Here is a 17,473-nt window from a genome sequence, read left to right as displayed (position 1 = left end):
TGTTTGGCCATCCAATCACCAGAGCAGGTCAGCTCAGACACTCTCTCGACCACTGCCAGTAGTCTATACTGGAGTTATCTTTGTGGATTTCTGGGGACCTCTCTAGTACTCTGCTTCTTCCTATTCCTATGGGGTCTTCATTTATCATGATATCTCTTTCCTTGTTTAATAAAAAGCTAAATGGCCGGGCGGTGGTAGCAAACGGCTTTAATCCTAGCACTCAGGAGGCAGAGCCAGGCAAATCTCTGTGAGTTCAAGGTCAGCCTGGGCTAGAGTGAGTTCCAGGACAGGCTCCAAAGCTACACAGAGAAACCCTGGCTCCAAAAACAAAAAAAAAAAAAAAAAAAAAAAAAAAAAAAAAAAAAAAAAAAAAAAACCCGGGGTTGGGGATTTAGCTCAGTGGTAGAGCACTGCCTAGCAAGCACAAGGCCCTGGGTTCGGTCCTCAGCTCCGAGTGGGGAAAAACCCCAACAATTAAAGCCACAGACTGGTTTTACTTGAATTTTTAGAGTCTAATTTCTAAAGAAAATACAAAATTTAGATGTATAGAGGCAATGTACTATTTGGGAGGCATGCATTTGGGGACAACCTGTGTGGCTTTAAAGCCATCTGATATGTTTGGCATGGTGGTGCACACCTTTCGTCCTAATCCTTGGGTGGCAGAGATAGGTGGGTCTTTGTGAGTTCAAGGCTAGAATAGTCTACATCCTCTTGAGCTCTAGGGCAACACAATGTCTCAAAAACAACAAAACCCAAAACAAAACATAATGAGAAACTCAAGGGAGAAAAATCATATGACTAATTCTGGCTAATGCAAAGAACATTGCTAAAATTCAAAACCTTTTTTAAAATTAATAAAAATCTTAGTAAAATATACTTATTTTGATTTAAATATATATATGTTAACACAAATATTATGTCTGCCCCAATCACTATTTTTAAAATTTATTTATTTATTATGTATACAGAAGAGGGTGCCAGATCTCATTACAGATGGTTATGAGCCACCATGTGGGTGCTGGAAATTGAACTCAGGACCTCTGGAAGAACAGTTGGTGCTCTTAACCTCTGAGCCATCTCTCCAGCCCCCCAATCACTATTAACATTACTGTAAATGTATACTGAGTATAATTAAAATTATAAAAGTCATGGTGGCAAACATTTGCAATCGCATAAGGCCAAGAGAATTCAAGACCACCTTGGGCAATACAGTGAGTGTAAAGCCAGTCTGGGTATACAGTGAAACTCTGTCTCAAAAACAGTAAACAAACAAACAAAAAAAAAAAACAACAGAATAACCACAAAGTATAATGAAATATAATGAAAGTGAATGAAATAAAATATCATTTATTTACAAGTGAAATGAGACCCTAAGAACAGAGTAGAAAGTTTTAAAAACAGAATTTGATATCTGGTTTCTAAAGAATGCTATTGATTTGAAAACAATATACTTGTATTTTCTTGACTAAAACAAATTATATTTTAACAAAAAAATGAGGTGTTATTTGTGATTAAATATCAAATACACTTTTTGAGACAGGGTTTCTCCATGTATCCTGGCTGTCCTTGAACTCACCCTGTAGACCAGGCTGGTCTCAAACTCACAGAGATCGCCTGCCTCTGCCTCCGGAATGCTGGGATTAAAGGTGTGTGCCCAAACCAGCTCAAATACACTCTTCTGGAGGACAAACAGCACAATAGATAAAGGTGTGCCACTGTGAGCTCATCAAAAAAATTCTAGTGTGTCTCTCTGTCATAGCCTTGCTAATAACAAATGGGGTTTTTGAATATCTGATGGCTGTTATCTTGGTGTGGCTTTAATTATATTCCTCTTACTATGACCAAGATAAAACATCCTTCCATTTGAGTTTTCACCATTTATGTTTCCTTTCTGTGAATTATCTTTCTCTCCTACTCCCAATCTTCTCAATTTTTAGGAAACTCTTATAGAAGTTACAGAACTCTTATGTATTTATTTATATAAATTATATAAATAATTGCCATGTTTTAATGTGTTTACTTAGCTTGTAGGTTTTGTTGTCAAATTTTTAGTCTTTTCATTTACTGATTCTGGATTGGAGTCACAATAAGGTTGTCCATTCTCCTGGGTTATAAAGAAATGCATTCCTGAGCACTTTGTTTGCCTGAAATACCAGTATGTTGGTTGACACACAGTTTCTATAAAGGATATCATGCATATAAATGCAATTCTCTCCTTTGGTACAATATCCCTGTAAATAGTATTTGCAGATCTCCTTTTTCTTCTCCAATTCTGCATCATGATCAAATTTACAGTGGTCTCCCTGTATGAACAGAAGGAAGCAAAAGAAAGAATTCAGGTCCCCTCTCCATGTGTCCCCGTAGGGCTCCAGTCATTATCCTTAGTGTTGGATACTGAGTACTAACGATGCAGACAATCCCTCCAAGTCCTGCCCAAGCAGTGTTTGTAGCCTCAGGATTCTGCCAGTGTCCCGCCAGCACCCACCATTTCTAGATGTAGCGTGGGAACTTACTTAACCTCTTGGTGTCATGTCTAAATCAGAGCTAATAGCAACAAGGAAGCAGTGCACCAGTTAGACCACCAAGGCTTTCCGTTGCACTGTCAGACAGCCACAACTGCATCTGTCACAAACGTTAACACATCTGCAAGCGGAATCTGTTTCCTACCCATTGTTGCTGTCCCAGAATGTAATTAAGTAAGTTTCAATATACAATAATCTCATCCAAGGTACATTTTTTAAAAAAATAGCGTTATTGCAACTATATGAGTAATGAAAGAAAATAACCACTCCCCAAAGGACTAAATTCTAAAGATTACTTTGAAAGTTAGAATGATCTATCATACCCTTCACGGGAACATTTACCTTAATACACCTCCCCTCCAGGAAGTATTTACAGATCTGTTTTCCTTTGTGCTCCACTGTGTGCTGGTTAATAAACTCCTGAGTCATAACTTTCCACTTTTTCCCTGGTTTACCGTACTGAAAGAAAAAAATGACTTGAATGTAAGATATGAAATATCACTACATGTTAAGACATACTTACATGGACCTGGAAAGCAGTATAAATTGACTATTGATAGTAATCAAGGTTAGACATCCTGAGTCTATTCACTTAACTGGAGAGAAATGCTTCTGGTGGTCTTGTTTGTTGCTACTAATGGCTGCAAGGAAGCCTTTTGTCTTTTAAAGACATAGTTTAAAAATAAAATCATAAAAGGCTTGAAATTTCCAGCTGGGCGGTGGTGACACATGCCTTTAATCCCAGCACTCACAAGGCAGAGGCAGGAGGATCTCTGTGAGTTCGAGGCCAGACTGGGCTACAGAGTGAGTTCCAGGAAAGGCGCAAAGCTACACAGAGAAACCCTGTCTCGGAAAAACAAACAAACAAACAAACAAACATCTTGAAATTTCCTAACACTCCTCAGGCTGGGTAGAGGTGCTATAAAATATAAACTCTTGTGCTCTGCTGACAGCTACATGATAAACAACTTTAAGACATCCACCCTGATGCCAAGGCTGCAGCTCAGCAGGTCAGCATCTGCCTAGCATTGCACAAGGTCCAGTTCAACCCCCAGCACCACAAAAATAAACAAATACTTAAGTGTTAAATACAGAATTTTGATTTTTCAGAATTAGTCTAAGAGTGGGGAAGCACACACAAAAATTTATTTACAGTAATTACTGCAAAATCACTTAAAACTGGAAACAGCTGACACACACAAAATGAGGATACAACAAACTATGGTATGCTGCACTAAAGTGGCAGAATATTACGCAGTCATAATGAAATCAAGTTACAGAAAAACAACAAAAGACATGCTCACAGTCCTTATGGGACGAAACCTGACCTAATTTACAGTAAGAAAGGCAAAGGTAATGATGAAAGCGATCTCTCTTCCCATTGGTGCATGTTTCCAGACAGTGGGGATGACAGGCTCTGTACAGTGTGGTTTCTGTGCACTTTCTTAGATAAGAAAGCACAGAAGTCACAAGTCACCTTCAACCTTGAGGTCAGAGAAAGAAGTACATTAAGTGAAGAAGAACTTCACAGCCCTACTTCTTTCCATAGTTCCCACTTCCTATTCAACTTTGGCCCTAAGTATAAGAAGGAATAAGGAGGCAGGATACATCACTGAAGCAGGCTAACTGTAATGGCTTATAATCACAAGTTTTATATGATAATCCTTTTCAAGCATGAACACAATATGAATCCAGTAACTATTTATTCTTTCTAATTTGATTAGTTTGCCTTTTCCCTTGGGTGTTATGTGATATTTTGATTGTGTTCTGACAAATTAAGCTTGCTTGGAGTCAGAGGGCAGAGCTAGCCACTAGCTGACCATAGAAGTTTGGAGGACTGTAGAGAGAGGAGACAGGAAGTGGTAAGGCCAGGCTTTTGGACTGAGTAATTGAAGAGGTAGGAAGCAACTGGCGGCTGCTCCTGGTTCTCTGATCTTTCAGGTTCTTACCCCAAATTGACTCCTGATTTTTTTATTGGTAAGATTAATTAGATTTATGCTTTCACTTGGGCTCTTGCATGCTCGTAGAATCCTAAGTATCTCTGGGCTTGGGAGATGCTCGTCAGCAAAGAGAATGGGGCACAGGCCCCAGAACCTGTGTAAAAAGTCAGACGTGGTGGCTTGTGCCTGGAATCCCACAGTTGGGAAGGTAGACAAAGACAGATTCCTGGGGTCCCTGGACAGCCTGCCAGCTTAATCAAGGAGTTCCTGGCCAAATGAGAAACCCTGTCTCAAAGAAGGTGCCCAGCTCCTGAAAAATACATATAAGGTGATGTCTGGTCTTCACATGCATACACATGTGCACCATACATAAACACATACTAACACATGCTTGCATGCACACAAAATTTCTCTCATTACAGCCAATTAACTGACACATTTGATAATATATTTTAATCTTAATTGTCCTACTGAGTAACAATGAAACTGAGTTAGTGCCTGTATCTAGAGGCATTTAAATATTAGTGTTTGTAGGCATCCTCAAGAGTTAACACTATATACCTTCATTTTACAGATTCAAGTATAAACAGAGAGTAAGCTGATTGAAGGCACTTTGTTGAGAACTAATTATTTTTAGGCCTATTGTATAAGCACCAGGAATGGAGCAAACTTACTTTAAAAGTTTACCTTACTTAAAAGCAAAGCATTCTAAAAATCTATTATGTCTAGGAAAATGAACAGATATAATAACAGTGAAAACTATAATAAGAAAGCTCTTATCCATGGAACAGGAGAAGCTCAGTAAACATTAGGTGAGGAAAGAGGAGGCTGAGAACGATGGAGGAACAAAGTAAAAGAGGCCTCTTTATGCCTAATCTGCTCACCACTTTTCATACATGAAATGCTGGCTGATATCCCCTAAAGCAGGATGGCATTACTGCATCTTACAAACAAATCTTGGCATGAACTTTAAAATTTTCACATTGATTTATTCTTATGTATGACTGTTTTGCCTGTATGTCTGTCTGTATACCATGTGAGTGTCTGATGCCCAATGTCAGATGAGGGTGCCAGAGGCCCTGGAACTGGATTTTTGAATGGTTGTGAGCCACTGTGTGGATGCTAGGAACCAAACCAAGGTCATCTGCAAAAACAAGTGCTCTTAACCTCTGAGCCATCTCTTCAGCCTGAACTTTTATTTTTTTTTTTAAACTCTCTATATAAAAAACTTGCATATAGGGCCGGAGAGATGGCTCACCAGTTAAGACCACTGGCTGCTCTTACAGAGGACCTGAGTTCAATTCCCAGCAACCACATGGTGGCTCATAACTGTCTATAATGAGATCTGGTGCCCTCTTATGGTGTACAGGCACAACACTGTATACAAAATAAATAAATCTTTGAAACCAAAACCAAAATCAAAAAAAACCTTGCAAATAAAATGACACACTGAAATTAACCAGACCCAGTCTTCACTATAGTGAATAAAATAGCAATAAATATGGGGGTACAAATATCTCTATGGTATATTTTATTTTTAGATCAAACTTGTGAATATATCCTTAAGGCATATGCCACCACTGAGCCGGGCAGTGGTGGCATATGCCTTTAATGCCAGCATTCGGGAGACAGAGCCAGGCAGATCTCTGTGAGTTTGAGACCAGCATGGGCTACAGAGTGAGTTCCAGGAAAGGTGCAAAGCTACACAGACAAACCCTGTCTCAAAAAACAAAAACAAAACAAAACTCTGCCCATTATCTAAATACCCACCAGAAAATTAAGTATATTCATTTCTTTTTAAAGATGTATTTACTGTATGTGTATGAGTGTCTTGCCTACAGTATGTATTTACATCATGTGTGTGCCTGGTGCCTGAAGAGGCCAGTAGAGGATGTCACGTCCCCTAGAACTGGAGTTATAGGTGTGGCTGTGAGCTGCCATGTGGGTGTTGGGAATTGAATCTGTGTCCTCTGAAAAACAGCAAGTGCTCTTAACTGCTAAGGCTTCTCTCTAGCTCCAAACTAAGCATTTTCAAACTAGAGTCATGTAGTTTACTCAAGGTTGCTGTTTTTAAAGTCAACTCGAGGGCCTAGGAGATAGCCTGCTGATCGAGGCACCTGCACCAGGACCTATGGGATCCACCTGGTTGTCTTCTGACCTCCATGTGTGCTGTTCCTACATAATCACACATGAGCCCAAAATACATAAAATGTAATGAGAATATTTATTTAAAAGTCCACTCTTGCCTCTGTCTAACTGAATCAAAGCTAGAAATATCATAGAATACAGGAACTGGATAACTCCAAGTCAGAGCTGCTGAAACGTACATGTTCAGAATTCAGCTCAAGTGAACGTGCATTTGCTGAATAACTTACATAAAAAGTATTTAAGTTCATCTTTCTGGCCATTTATATGCCTTTCCCCGTTTCAGTGCTTTCGGGTCTGATAAATAACTTACCAGCACCTTCCTTCTTGGCCCACTGAGCCATATCACCCTGTTATTGCTATGTGCACTGGGGAAAAGGCCTCTAGGAGAGGAGAGCACAATGGAGGAGGAACAGGGGTAAGGTTTGGCTTAGAACACATCAATTTTATTTTGAGGCTTTTCACATACACTTATTTTATTTCTAGGTCTCTTAAATGTGTAGCTATATACTAATACTATGACTAATTTAAAATTTTCTTTGGAGAGAATTTTATTTATATTCACTGAATCTTAGTGGTAAATTTTTCATTTATTCAGACAGTAAGATTACAATCACAATGCATTCTTTGTAAACAAATGATTTAAAAATGAAAAAAGGCCTTCCCCTCCATAAGTTCTCAGTACCTCTTGAAAGTCATCCATTCCTGAAAAGACACTAGGCCCTTTAGTGACTCTTGCCCCACGGTGTTCTTTTCTTTTGATTTTCTTCGGCAAAACACGTCCATGACTAGTATTAAAATTTTTAATCCGGTATTCAGAACCTAAAAAGTTAAAATGTACTTCAAATATTATAGAAAAGCAATGTAACTGACATCAATTATCTTACAAATACCAATATATTTTAACAGTCTACAGCTATATACTAATACTATGACTAATTTAAAATTAGGGCTCTTTCCCATAAGAGCCAGTGAGAAAGTTAACCCATCTCCACCTTTTGAGTACTGCTTCTTTCTCAGAAGATGGTGGTGTTAGCTACATAGGACACAAGGCTTAAGAGTCTAGAGAAGCCACTTGTCTTCCCAATCCCCATCTTAGGATAAGATGATTAATGAACCTCAGTTTTTAAGAGAACTAGGCATTATAGTCATATTTTAAGAAAGATACAGATAACAGCAGTTTATCTGTAGCAAGCCAGATTTCTCATGGTAATGTTGTTTCCATATATCCACATATATCTTCACTGGTTGTTTGTTTTTGAAAACACTGGTATTTTAAAGTGTCTCCCTAGCACTGCAGAGGCTGAGGCAGGAGGAATGCATGTTTGAGACTACACTGGGCTACATGGTAAGATGCTACACCCAACAAAAGTATCTAAAAGGGTGCTCCAGGGATACAGATCAGTGGTAGAGTGCTTGCCTGGCATACATGAGACCCTGGGTTCAATCTCCAGTATCGCAAAAAAAAAAAAAAAAAAAAAAAAAAAAAAAAAAAAAAAAGCATCTGAAAAGATATCCAATTTAAAAAATTGTATGTTGGTACTTGGGAGGCATCGGCAAGAGGACTACCATAAGTTCCAGGACAGGTAGGGTTACATACTGAGACTATCTCAAAATAAACACCACAAACAGGGTACTAGGTACAATACAATGCAATTGTTACATTTTATCAAAGTTATACAGAATTAATAAGATTTTTTAATGACCTATGAAACAACTAATGAATATGTGAAAAGTTTCCCTTTACTACAGGAAATCAAGAGGGCTAGAGAAATGGCTCAGAAGCTAAGACCACACACTGCTCTTGCAGAAGACCTGAATTCAGTTCCCAGCACCCACGTTAGGCAACTCACAACCATCTTTAACTCCAACTCCAATGATCTGATGCCCTCTTCTGGACTCTGTGGGCATCTGAATTCCTGTGCACATACACACACACACACACACACACACACACACACACACACACACACACACTTAAAAATAACAAATCTAAAAATAAAGAAATTAGCAAAAAGTGAACACACTAATATTGATCTCAAAAAAATATAAGAATTGGTACTGATAGGAATTTAGAGGATGTTACACTTTTATATGCTGAGGAAGTACAGTTATAAACACTGGTATATCATCTTTTCCGATGTCAACTTGACATACAGATAAAAATGTATGTGTTTGGCTATGTCTTTAAATTGTGGAAGTTTTTCATAATTAATTATTTTCATTTATCTTTGTTTTGAGGCAGGGTCTCACCCTGTAGCCTAGGCTGATCACTCCCAGTGATCTTCCCATCTCAGTTTCTCAAGTGCTGGGATTACAAGCACAAGCCACAACATCTGGTTCATAATTCATTCTTTTTGTTTTGCTTTATTTTGAGACTGGATCTCTATGTGATCCTGGCTGATCTAGAGCTCACTATGTAGACCAAGCTGGCATTGAATTCACATATATTCTCCTGCCTCTACCTCCCTGATGCTGGGGTTAAAGGCATGCACAACCACACCCCTTTTAAAAGCTACACCTTTTTTAAAAAAAAATTAGATTTACTCTAATTTAAAGGAACTAAGAAATTTGTTATTGTAAACCGATATGGTTCTCATATTCTAAGATAGACTAACTTTAAACTCACCTGGCGGGCTTCCTTTAGTTCTCTGTTTTTTCCCTGAGGATTCCTGAGATTGTCTATAATATTTCAGCTGACTGGAAAAGTCGTCTTCTTCCTCGTGGTTGTAATTACCAAAGTTGTCATCACTGTAGTTACCAAAGTTGTCATCACTGTAGAAGCTAGACTCAGCATATTCTTTACTGTGGAATTTTTTGTTATGTTGACTCTTCTTTGATGTCATATAACTTCCTGATATATGTTCATGCTAGGTAAAAATGGACAATCATTATCAGAAATGTTCAACTAATAATAGCAATTGATAGTAACACAGAGTATCTTTTCCCCTAACAGTTGACAGAACAAAAGATAAAAGACAGTTATTAGTTCTGACTACATTAGTATTTCCTTATGACCATATTTAACACTAAATTCAGTACACTAAATGCCACTTACATTATTAAACACTGTACTTTTATTCTTAGCTTTTATTTTCCATGTTCTGTGTCTCAATAGTCATAGGCATACAAATATTTTAAAATTCATGCCACCATATGTAAATTTGTTTTACACAGAAAAAGGTGTAAACCCCTTGAGGCATGCAAGTGATCAGGACCCACCCCTGAGGATCTCCAACTGTCAGGCTCCACCCACAGAACCAGCCCCTCCAGACACAGACAGCTAAGCTCTTCCCTTTTTATACAAAGTAAAAAAGCCTGAGCTCAATTCTGGGGCTTGAAATCCTACCAATCCCTGAGCTCAAAAACCCACCAATGAGCTTGCCCCAAGATCAAGAAGAGAAATCCCACCAATCCCTATCCTGGAAATCACCTCTCTGGAAAGCTCTACTCCAGAAATTCTACATAAAGCCTGCCTCCAGCTCAGTTCTTTGCTGCTTGTCACCCAAACAGAAGCAACTATCCTCATTGTGTCTTTCCCAACAAATCTCTTTGTGTAAGGTTTGCTGTGCTGTGTGACTTTGGTATTCCTTGGCTCCAGACTGCCAGGAATATTATTGTAATGTTATATACATTTAAAAATATAGAATTACCTTTCTAGTTGAAATATTAAGTTATCATACAGATGGAAACAGCTGTAGCACTTGCATTGGAGAAACCCTTCCCCTCATAGCTCTAACACTTAAAAAGGTCTTTCTAAAATTAAAGAAAATAGTCAAGCAGCTTAGGAATAATATATAAAATACGCATATATCAACCACTGAAAGATTAAATACAATAGGAGTGGACTTCAGGTGGTTGGGGAGGGAATGGGAGGATCAGGTGGGGAGGGGAAGAGGAGATAGGGTTGAGGTAGGGAGGATTGCAGGAAGAGACAATTGGAATTGAGGGACATTTGAGGTATGATATGGAAACCTAGTACAGTGGAAACTTCCTAAAATATATGAAGATGATCCTAATGAGGTCTCCTAATAATGGGGGAGACAGGGTCCCAACTGGCCATCTCTTGTCACCAAACAAGGTGTCAGTATTGGGACTGGGTTGCATTCAGTTGAGTTGTTGGCCAAGGAGGCCCAGTGGAAATCCCCAAACAACCCAGACTACTGCTAAGACAATGGGGTACTCTCTGCAAACTGACAGCAGGGCCCACTGCCAACGACAACACCCACACACCTCACTGAGCATGAAGAAGGTCGAGCTGGGGTTAACATGGAGCCTTCACCTCTAAGTTTTAGTGTCTTTGGTGCAGGAGGGTACTCTGTAGACTACCAAAAGAGAAACATAAACACCAACCGAGCTACAAAACCTTTGACCTATGATCTGTCCTGCCTGCAAGATATGCTAGGACAACAGTGGCACTGACCTGGTGAGAATAGTCAACCAATGTCTGACTTGACTTAAGGCCCACATCCAACAATGCTTGAGTGACCAAAAACCAGAGACTAGATATCCCAGAGATTTAAGGAACAACCAAACACTACTAGACTCAAAACAAAACAAAACAAAAAAACCTATCAATAAAATGACTCCTAATGACATTCTGCTATACTCATAGACCAGTGCCTTATTAGTCATCAGAGAAACTTCCTCTGCAGCAGCCAGGAACAAACACAGAGACTCACAACCAGACATTATATGGAGAGAGAGTCCTTGGAACACAAAACTTTAAATGGGATGTCTTCATCAAATCCCTCCCTTCAGTATAGTGATATTTTATTTGTGCTGAAATGTGATTTTATTTGTATGTTAATAAATAAAATTGCCTGGGGGTCAGAGCTAATAGCAAGACATAGCAGAAGTCTGGCAGTAGTAGCACATGCCCTTAATCCAATCACATGACAGGCAGATCTCTGTGTGTTCAAGGACACCACCAACATGGAGACACACGCCTTTAATCTTAATACCAACCATAGAAGACCTGGAGGTCTGTATAGACAGGCAGTGGTGAGGAGGTCATGTGGTTGGGTTTACAACCAATGAGAAGGCAGAACAGAAAGTCAATAAAAAGACAGATACACAGGAAGTAGGTCTCTTTCTCAGGGGAAGGACGGCAGTGGCAGTGGGTAAGAAGAAGGGTTTTAAGTCTCAGCTCTTAGCTACTGCTCTGACCTCTTGGGCTTTTAACTCTGCATTTGGCTCTGTGTTTCTTATTTAATAAGACCGTTACATCTACACTTCAGATATCAGGGGACCCCATGAAAGAGGAGGTATAATGAATATAAGAGCCAGAGGTAGGGGCTGAAGAGATGGCTCAGTGGTTAAGGGCACTGGCTACTCTTCCAGAGAACCTGGGCTCAATTCTCAGCACCCACATCAGTTTCATAACTGTCCGTAACTCCAATTCCAGGGAATCTGGTACCCTCACACAGACATACATGCAGGTAAAATATCAATGCATATAAAAATAAACAAATCTTTAAAAATAAGAGCCAGAGGGGATGGAGGACAGCAGGAGAATAAGGCCCTCTGAATTGACTGAGCAAGGATCATATGAACTCACAGAGATGAAACAGCACACACAGGGCCTGCACAGGTCTGCACCAGATCCTCTACACATAGATGACAGCTTTCAGCACAGTCCTTTCATAGGACGCCTGAGTGTGTGAACAAGTGGGTTTCTCATTTTTTTTTTTTCCCAGACAGGGTTTCTCTGTGTAGCTTTGCGCCTTTCCTGGAACTCACTCTGTAGACCAGGCTGGCCTCGAACTCACAGAGATCCGCCTGCCTCTGCCTCCGAGTGCTGGGATTAAAGGCGTGTGCCACCACCAACCGGCAGGCTATTATTTTCAAATGAGAGATAGAAAGGGAGTGGATCAGGAAGGGAGGAGAGGCAGGAAGGAACTAGAAGGAGTAGAGGGAGGGGAAATGGTAATCAGAATATATTGTATAAGAAAAGAATATTTTCTTTTTTGTTTTTTTTGAGACAGGGTTTTCTGTGTAACAGCCCTGGCTGTCCTGGAACTCGCTTTGTAAAGCAGGCTGGCCTTGAACTCACAGAGATCTGCCTGTCTCTGCCTCTTAAGTGCTGGAATTAAAATCATGTGCCACCATACCCAGCCCAAGAATCTATTTTCAATAAAAGGCAAAACAAAAACAAAACAAAACAAAAAAAAAGAAACAACAAAAAAAAGTGTAAAAGTTTTATAAAAAAAAAAGTCAGAATATACAATCTTTTTTTTTGTTTTTTTTTTTGTTTTCAAGACAGGGTTTCTCTGTGTAGTTTTGGTGCCTTTTGGATCTTGCTCTGTAGACCAGGTTAGCTTCAAACTCAGAGATCTGCCTGGCTCTGCCTCCAGAGTGCTGGGATTAAAGGTGTGTGCCACCACCGCCCAGCCGACATACACAACCTTTGAGTAAAAGAATTAAAAAGGTTTCCCAAGAAAACAGAAATAGGAAATATGCAGGTAACACTGTCCTAATATCTGATCAAATAGACATCACACAAAAATAAGAAGAGACAGAAAAGGCCATTTCTTAATGAGTAAGGGACAAGCCATCAAGAGGCTCTTATAATCCTAAAGGCATACACACCAGACACAGGTGAACCTAATTTCATAAAACAAATGCTACTAGATGTAAAGATAGAAGATTAACCTCAACACAGAAATCGTGGGTGACTTCAATACCATACTCTAACCAGTAGACAAGTCACTGTGACAAGAAAAAAGAAAGACATTTGGGTTAAATTACATCATAAATCAAATGGACCTAAAAGACAACTACAGCACACTCCATCCAAATATTGCAAAATGCACATTCTTTTCAGCAGTCCATGGATTTTTTTCTAAAATAAATCATGTAAAAGAACATAAACAAAACCTTTTTATTAATTTATTTATTTTACATCCTGACCACAGCTTTTCCTCCCCTCTGCCCTCCTCAATCCACCCTTCCTGCATCATCACTCAGAAAGGGACAGGCCTCCCATGGGCTTCAGCAAAGCATGGCACTCAAGTGCCATAAGATCAAGCATCTCCCCCTGTATTCAGGTTGCACAAGGTAATCTAGCATGAGGAATAGGTTCCTAAGAGCCAGCCAAGGCACCGGGGATAGCCTTGCTCCCGTTGCCAGGAGTCCCACATATAGACTAAGCTACACAACTGCCACCCACATATATACAGAGGGCCTAAATCGGTCCCATGCAGGTACCCTGGTTGATGGTTCAGATTCTATGAGTTTCCATGAGTCAAGTTAAGTGCATAAACCAAATCTTAACAAATACAGGAAAATTGAAATAATTCCTGTACCCTAATTGAACACAATGGAATAAAACTAGAAATCAATAAGAGAAACTAGAACATACACAAATTCATGGATACTGAACACCACACTCCTGAATGATGGATGAGTCATCCAGAAATTTTAAAATTCCTAAACTTGAACTAAGTTATATCATAATATATCAAAATATGTGTCCTAATTTTGTTTCCTGTTACTATGATAAAAAAAACATCCTGAAAAAAAGCAATTTAGGGTTTATTTTAGCTCAAAGTTCCAGATTAGAGTCCATCATAGCAGGAAGTTCACAAGAGTTTCAGGGAATTGGTCATATCACCTCCATAATTAGGACAAGAGAGCTTAAGAATGAATGAATGCATGCATACGTACATGCTTCTAGCTTCAGCTTGCTCTTTCCTTTTCATTCCAAGGTCCTGTCCATGAAATGATGCTGCCCATATTTAGGGTGGGTCTTCCCAACATCAATTCACTCAACTAAGAAAATCCCCTAAAGGCTAACCTAGCCCAGATAATCACTCACTAAGACTCTCTAGACTGTGTCAAGTTGACAATTAAAACCATCATATGCTGGGTGTGGAGGCATACATCTTTAATCCTCTGCAGAGTCAGAGGCAGGCAGGTCAAGAATATTCAGTCTCTCCACTTCAATATAATACATGAAGTCTCAGCTAGACCAGTAAGACAAAGAGGAAAATAAAAGAAACAAATAGGACAGAAAAAAGTAAAAGTATTTTTATTCACAGGTGATAGGATTCTATACATTAGAGACCCTGAAAACTCCACCAGCAAGCCTCAGATCTGATAAACAGTTTCAGAAAAGTAGCATAGTAAGTTAGGAAATTAACACACAAAAATCATTAGTCACCCTATATACCAATATCAAACATGCTGAAGATGAAACCCGAGGTACAATCCATTCATAACTGTTTTCTTAGAAGCCAAAATTTGGAATAAATCTAGCTAAGGAAGGCTATTTGTACACCATGTGAAGATGTGCTGCTGTGATTGTTGTAATAAAAAGCTGAACAGCCAATAGCTAGGCAGCAGAGTAGAGGTCAGACTTCCAGGCAGAGAGAGAACTCTGGGAAGAAGAAAGACGGAGTTGCCAGCCAGATGCAGAGGGAGCAGGATGGGCAGTACAGAGACGAGGTAACGAGCCTCGTGGGAGAACACAGATTAAAAAATGTGGTTAATGTAAGCTATAAGAACTAGTTAGGATCAAGCCTAAGCTAAGGCCAAGCTTTTACAATTAATAATAAGTCTAGGTGTTGTTATTTGTGCGCTGACAGTCTGAAAAGAAAAATCCAACTACAGTACTCTACAATGAAAATTCAAATGCTGGATAAAGAAACTGAAGAATACCTCCTATGTTCACAGATTAGAAGACCTAATATGAAAAGGCTATCTTATCAAAAGCAATCTACAAATTCAAGGCAATCTCCTTCAAAATGTCAATACCTAATTCTTCACAGAAACTAAAAAAAAAAATCTTAAAATTCATACAGAAGCACAAAAACCTCTGAAGGATTATGTTGATGATAGCAACAACAATGACTGCTTAGCCAAAGGAGTCTGAATCAGCAGATCACAGAGACACCCACACACCCGTGTCTACTGTAGCACTGTGCACATTAGCTAGGTTACAAAACAAACCTAGGTGGCCATTGACAGAGAGATGGACAGTGTTTTTCAGGTATTAAAAACAAAGTTTTGTCATGTGTAGAAAATGTATGCAACTGGAGATTATCATATTAAGCTAATTAAGCCAATTTCAGAAATATAAATACTGTGGGTTTTTGTGTGTCTTAGACTTTGCACAGACACATAAACTCATGTGTCTGCATACCATGAGAGTAGAAATAAAACCTGTTTAGGGACAAAGTGGACTAAGTGGGGACGGTGAGGAAGGAGAAGGTGGGGGTATGGAAGGGAATATGTTAAGTTTACAAGGGACACTTATGTGAAAATGTCCTTATAAGGGATATATACAATAAAATTGTAAAATTTTTTGCAAAAAAAAAAATCATTTATAGCTGAGGTCTATCACAAATAGAGAAGCTTTCTTTAACAGTGAAGTAACACTGAGTGAAAAAATTGCTTATAAAAAAACTGTTTACAATAGACATCAATTTCATCACATCCTTACTAAAAGCATGAAAAACAAATATATAATTTAGTCCTAGAAGTTTATTTAATGATAGTATTCATTTAAATCTTTCACTCAAGTACTTTATAATTAATTCTATCATATCTTCTGTCAATTTTAATGAAACAAGAAAAACTCCACATAATTCTGCCTTGAAGACCAAGAAAAAACAAAGACCATACCTTGTTATTAGCTTATTGTATTTTAAATTTGGTGTGGTGTGAATTCTTTTTTTTTTTTTTTTCTTTTTTAGAGACAAGGTTTCTCTGTGTAATCACCCTGACTGAAGTAAAACTCTGTAGACCATTTTGGTTTCGAACTCACAGAGATCCACCTGTCTACCTCCCGAGTGCTGAGAATAAAGGTGTGCATCACTACCACCCAGCCATGTGGTATTAATTCTAATATTTGCCCAGTTAGATAAAATTATTAACTATGATTTAAAATTTTTAAAAGAAGGCAACTTAAACATTTATTGATAGTCATTTAGCAATACCAACTATAAAATAGGCAACAGGGCCTGGGGTACTAGCTCATCTGGTAAAGCATGGAAAACAGAGTTCAATCCCCCAAAACTCATGTAAACTGCTGGGCAGGGTAACCCCAGTGCTGGAGAGGCAGAGACAAGGAGGTTCTCAGGACTCCTTAGCTAGCTAACCCAGCCTATTTGACAAGAGGCCAATGCAAGACATTGTCTTAAAAACCAAGGTGAAGATAATGGAGCAGAGAGAGATGAGTCAATGATAAAACTCAAAAAAAAAAAAAAAAAAAAAAAAAAAAAAAAAAAAAAAAACCAAGGTGAGTTGGAGCTGGAGAGATGGCTCAATGGTTAAGACTGCATTCTGCCCTTCCAGAGCTTGAGTCTGATTCCTAGAACTCATGTTTAGCAGCTCACAACCACCAGGAACTCTAGTTCCAGGAGCTCTAACACTCCCAGCCTCCATGGGCACCTGCACATGTGCACATACCACCCCACATACACACCATTAAAAACAAAACAAATCTTCAAACAAACAAAAAAAGCAAGGTGACAGTGACTGAGAGCGACAGTCAAGGCTGTCTTTTGGCTTCCACATGTATACACACAGGTGCAAATGCAGCTGCAACACTTATACATTTGTGCACAAACACAAAAGAATCTGGGGCTGGAGAGCTGGCTCAGCAGATATTATCACTAGCTGCTTTTCCAAAGGACCAGTGTTCTAACTCCAGCTGTTCTATCTCCAGCACACACATAGATTCTAATAATCTGTAACTCCAGTCCCTGGGGTTCCAGTGCCCTCTTCTGGCCCCTGAGGGCAATGCATGAACACAAAAATAATAAAAAAAAAAAGACAACAGAGCGATAAATCACATAATCAAAGAGACTAAATTCACAAAAGATTAGTACTATCAAATTAAGAAAGAGAGTAACGTTCCTG

At 39.0% G+C, this 17,473-nt stretch overlaps 1 protein-coding gene across 2 annotated transcripts in view; it reads right to left on the bottom strand.

The window, feature by feature from the left end:
* The window catches only part of Zc3h6 (zinc finger CCCH-type containing 6), a 51,894-nt gene that overhangs the window by 9,701 nt on the left and 24,720 nt on the right, over positions 1 to 17,473 (bottom strand). For both annotated transcript variants that reach the window (XM_037205211.1, XM_028893380.2), the window contains exons 4-7: positions 9,237 to 9,477; positions 7,293 to 7,429; positions 2,865 to 2,981; positions 2,192 to 2,303 (exon numbers count right to left, since the gene is read on the bottom strand). In XM_037205211.1, coding sequence (XP_037061106.1) covers positions 2,192 to 2,303; positions 2,865 to 2,981; positions 7,293 to 7,429; positions 9,237 to 9,477 — 607 coding nt within the window. The remainder of the gene's footprint in view (positions 1 to 2,191; positions 2,304 to 2,864; positions 2,982 to 7,292; positions 7,430 to 9,236; positions 9,478 to 17,473) is intronic.

The sequence above is a fragment of the Peromyscus leucopus genome, chromosome 4, assembly GCF_004664715.2.
Source record: "Peromyscus leucopus breed LL Stock chromosome 4, UCI_PerLeu_2.1, whole genome shotgun sequence".
In the NCBI taxonomy this organism is placed as follows: Eukaryota; Metazoa; Chordata; class Mammalia; order Rodentia; family Cricetidae; genus Peromyscus; species Peromyscus leucopus.
Note: the sequence above shows the minus strand (reverse complement) of the source record. Positions and strands in the feature narration are given on the sequence as shown.